The sequence below is a fragment of the Nematolebias whitei genome, chromosome 1 (genome assembly GCF_014905685.2).
Source record: "Nematolebias whitei isolate Nwh7 chromosome 1, NemWhi1, whole genome shotgun sequence".
In the NCBI taxonomy this organism is placed as follows: domain Eukaryota; kingdom Metazoa; phylum Chordata; class Actinopteri; order Cyprinodontiformes; family Rivulidae; genus Nematolebias; species Nematolebias whitei.
In genome coordinates, this window is record NC_056498.1 from 42457929 (window position 1) to 42462084 (window position 4156).

The window sequence follows — 4156 nt, forward strand, 5'->3', positions numbered from 1 at the left end:
CTGTAGACTGAGTTAATCTGAGACTGAGTTCATCTGTAGACTGAGTTAAACTGAGACTGAGTTCATCTGACACAGAGTTCATCTGAGTTCATCTGAGACTAAGTTAAACTGAGACTGAATTCATCTGTAGACTGAGTTCATCTGACACAGAGTTCATCTGAGACTAAGTTAATCTGAGACCGAGTTCATTTTTGTAGACTGAGTTCATCTGAGACTAAGTTCATCCTCAGTCTGGTTTTGTTTTTATTTAATTAACGGATAAAATGAAACAATACAAGTTTTCCCTCGTGGTACGATTCATACGACAACCAGGACCTCACCGAGCTGGGACTGGTGGAGAACAGATGAAGACTAGTTATAGATGAGTTGTAGACTAGTTATAGATTAATCAGATTAGTTAGATTAATCAGATTAGGTAAATATTAATCAGACTAGTTAAAGATTAATCAGACTAGTTATATACTAGTTATAGCTGAGTTGGAGACTAGTTATAGATTAATCAGACTAGTTATAGACTAGTTATCAATGAGTTGGAGACTAGTTATAGATTAATCAGTTATAGATTAATCAGACTAGTTAAATATTAATCAGACTAGTTAAAGATTAATCAGACAAGTTAAAGATTAATCAGACTAGTTATAGACTAGTTATAGCTCAGTTTGAGACTAGTTATAGATTAATCAGACTAGTTAAATATTAATCAGTCTAGTTAAAGATTATCAGACTAGTTATAGACTAGTTATAGCTTAGTTTGAGACTAGTTATAGATTAATCAGACTAGTTATGGACTAGTTATAGCTGAGTTGGAGACTAGTTATAGATTAATCAGACTAGTTATAGACTAGTTATCAATGAGTTGGAGACTAGTTATAGATTAATCAGACTAGTTATAGATTAATCAGACTAGTTAAATATTAATCAGACTAGTTAAATATTAATCAGACTAGTTAAAGATTAATCAGACTAGTTATAGACTAGTTATAGTTCAGTTTGAGACTAGTTATAGATTAATCAGACTAGTTAAATATTAATCAGACTAGTTATAGACTAGTTATATCTGAGTTGGAGACTAGTTAAAGATAAATCAGACTAGTTATAGTTGAGTTTGAGACTAGTTATAGATTAATCAGACTAGTTAAAGATGAGTCAGAGACTCAACCCATCTGCTCAAACAGAATCACCTTTTTCTTTTACGTCTCGCTGAACTCTGCGTTTTGGGACCAGAACCTGTTGAACAGGTTTTTTTTAATGTGGCCTCTTTCTGTTCCGTGCACGAGCCACAGCCGTGCACATTTCTATGTTGTCCACCTCAGTCCACTTCGCACCCAGCCTGGCCTTGGTTACACGTACTTTTCATGAGTTATCGTTGGTTTGTAGACGTGCACACTCGCCGTCAGCAGCCGAAATACTCAAACACAAAGCTAAACCCTGGTTCAAGTAGCCGATCTTTGGTTTCTGTCAGCGGATGTTTGTCATCCTCGGTTCTTGTGATCGGTTCTGAACAAACTGCAGGACCTTTTCTATGACCATCATCAGAGAGGAGAACTGCTTCGCTCTGAAGAAAGTCCCTGAGGAGAGCAGAAGGTCCAACGTTAGGATTCACCTTCATGTCGAGAAGCATCCAGACACCTTGGGCTCTTTGGAAGACTTCAGAAGTTCAACTTGTAAACGTTGGTCAGAAAGCTCGAGTCTCACAGCACCTGGAGGTCTGTGGTGTTTCCTGAGTCGTCTTCCGTTAACTCCACGGCTGAGACGACACTTCACATCTCAACATCAATAAAAACCTTCTGAGACCTTCACACATGGACAAACTGACACGGACCTGCAGGGGTTCTTCCTTTAGTTCAACGTTCAAACACAACCTGAACCCTCCGGACCACGAGGAAACATAAAAACAGGCGAAACTGGGCGTCGTAATGTTTTGGCTGATAAGGACCGCTGCTGTTTGCTTTAGTTCAATCTGTAAAATGTGACATCTTCAAATAAATACGTTGAAAGTTATAAAATCCTGCGCGGGGCCAGCGGAGCCTCGTTCTGTGGCAGCAGGATTTCAAACGTAGCCTTCGCCGGCAAAAACTTTGGCTCTGGCGATGACATCGTTGGCGAAGTCCTTCGTTGGTGTGAGGCTGTCCAAGCTGTCAGGATGGTCTCGAGGAACGCCTTCGATCCCGATCATGTACCCGACCAGCGCTCCTGGAACAGACCAAGGGACTCTCTTTAGGTCTCAGAGCTGAACCATTGACCCGGTCTACAAGAGTCGGCCCGCGTGGAGGTTTACAGAAACGAGAACTGGACCCAGACTCTAAACAGGACTCAAGGAGGCAGTTTGTACCTTTGAGGTGCTGCTCCCGGGTCCAGGTCTCCTCCCGGTTCTTCATGGTCTTGATGAGGTGGATCAGGTACGTGGTTCCCTCGTCGATGTGGTCCCTGCTGAAAGGTTCTCCCTTCCCCACGTGGAACCTCTTACTGATCTGCACCAAGAAGGACCCGGGTCAGCCGGAGACCGTCGGACACACAGACAGGAACCATCAACCACAGACCTGCATGAGCCCGAAGCAGTCGGCGTACAGTCCAAAGCCGCTTTCCTTCAGGGCGGTTCCGGCCCGGGACTGTTTGGAGATGATGGCAGCGATCAGGGCGGGGTGGAGGTGGAGCCTGCAGCAGAGGACAGAGTCACGTCAGGACTGTCCAACAAAGTGTCTCACGGGGGGGACAGAGCGTGAACCTTCCTGCTGCCCTCGGGTGTCGAGTACTGGATCCTCTACGAACCAGTTCTGACACGCCGGACCAAACCAGTTCTGACACGCCAGACCAAACCAGTTCTGACACGCCGGACCAAACCAGTTCTGACACGCCGGACCAAACCAGTTCTGACATGCCAGACCAAACCAGTTCTGGCACGTCGGACCAAACCAGTTCTGACACGCCAGACCAAACCAGTTCTGGCACGCCAGACCAAACCAGTTCTGACACGCCAGATCAAACCAGTTCTGGCACGCCGGACCAAACCGGTTCTGACACGCCGGACCAAACCAGTTCTGGCACGCCAGATCAAACCAGTTCTGACACGCCTGATCAAACCAGTTCTGGCACGCCGGACCAAACCGGTTCTGACACGCCGGACCAAACCAGTTCTGACACGCCAGACCAAACCAGTTCTGACACGCCGGACCAAACCAGTTCTGACACGCCGGGCCTGCAGTGAATTCTGTTCGAGCCGGGCGAGTCCAACTTACGCTCGTCCCACGTCGATGATGTCATCCTTGTAGGTGGACATTTGGTGCAGGTCGTCACGCGCCAGGCGGCAGGACGCTTCGACGCCGGACACTGTTCGGATCAAAGGACACGCGGGTTGAGCTCGGGTCAGACCCGCGGGTCGTTTCAAAGCCTCACTCACCGCGGAGGTTGTTGGCGTTCACCGTCAGCTCGGAGGCTCCGGTCGTCGTCAGCTCGTCCAGGTCTCTGAACTCTGAAACAACGCCCGACGCTTGAGATCGCTCAGTTCCATTAAAAACAGAACAGCTGACAAACGTTAACGTTCGGCTGTCGTATAAAAGAAATTCAGCATAAAACACAATTTGACCCATTTTGTCACGTTACATTATTTAACTAGGCGTGGCTAAAGTGAAACAGGAAGTGACATCACTTCCTGTTACTGAATAAGAACAGCTGTTCATCTCAGCGACCCGACATGTTACAGCTACATTCACAACAGGTTCTGGTTCTGACGGGTCTACCTGACAGGAAATGGACCTCACCTGTGTCGTACTCATCACCTGTAAGAGAAACAAACACGAACAACTTTTAGTTCCCGTCCATCTGGTTCTGAGTTTAACTGGACCTAAACCCATCAGATCCAGATTCTGATCCATCAGGGTTCCTATGCCTCTGTGTTTATTTGGATTATTTGAAAGCCAAAATTAGCAGTACAGTAGCTAAAAGCTAAAATTAGCTAACTTGTAGCTACAGGCAAAAAGAAGCAGTACAGTAGCTAAAAACTAAAAGTAGCAGTACAGTAGCTAAAAGCTAAAATTAGCTAACTTATAGCTACAGGCAAAAAGAAGCATTACAGTAGCTAAAAACTAAAAGTAGCAGTACAGTAGTTAAAAGCTAAAAGCAGCAGAACAGTAGCAAAAAGCTAAAAGTAGCAGTACAG

At 45.5% G+C, this 4156-nt stretch overlaps 1 protein-coding gene and 1 long non-coding RNA gene across 2 annotated transcripts in view; both read right to left on the reverse strand.

The window, feature by feature from the left end:
* Nucleotides 1-2050: 2050 nt before the first annotated feature.
* LOC119417666 (lysozyme g-like) overlaps nt 2051-4156 on the reverse strand; it is a 4941-nt gene continuing 2835 nt past the window's right edge. The window contains exons 2-6 of the mRNA XM_037684964.1: nt 3398-3467; nt 3237-3327; nt 2541-2655; nt 2333-2471; nt 2051-2193 (exon numbers count right to left, since the gene is read on the reverse strand). Coding sequence (XP_037540892.1) covers nt 2051-2193; nt 2333-2471; nt 2541-2655; nt 3237-3327; nt 3398-3467 — 558 coding nt within the window. The remainder of the gene's footprint in view (nt 2194-2332; nt 2472-2540; nt 2656-3236; nt 3328-3397; nt 3468-4156) is intronic.
* On the reverse strand, nt 2139-2552 carry LOC119410591. Its single transcript, XR_005186858.1, has 3 exons — nt 2541-2552; nt 2333-2471; nt 2139-2193 (listed from the first exon to the last, which is right to left on the reverse strand). It is a non-coding gene; the product is annotated as an uncharacterized LOC119410591 (long non-coding RNA).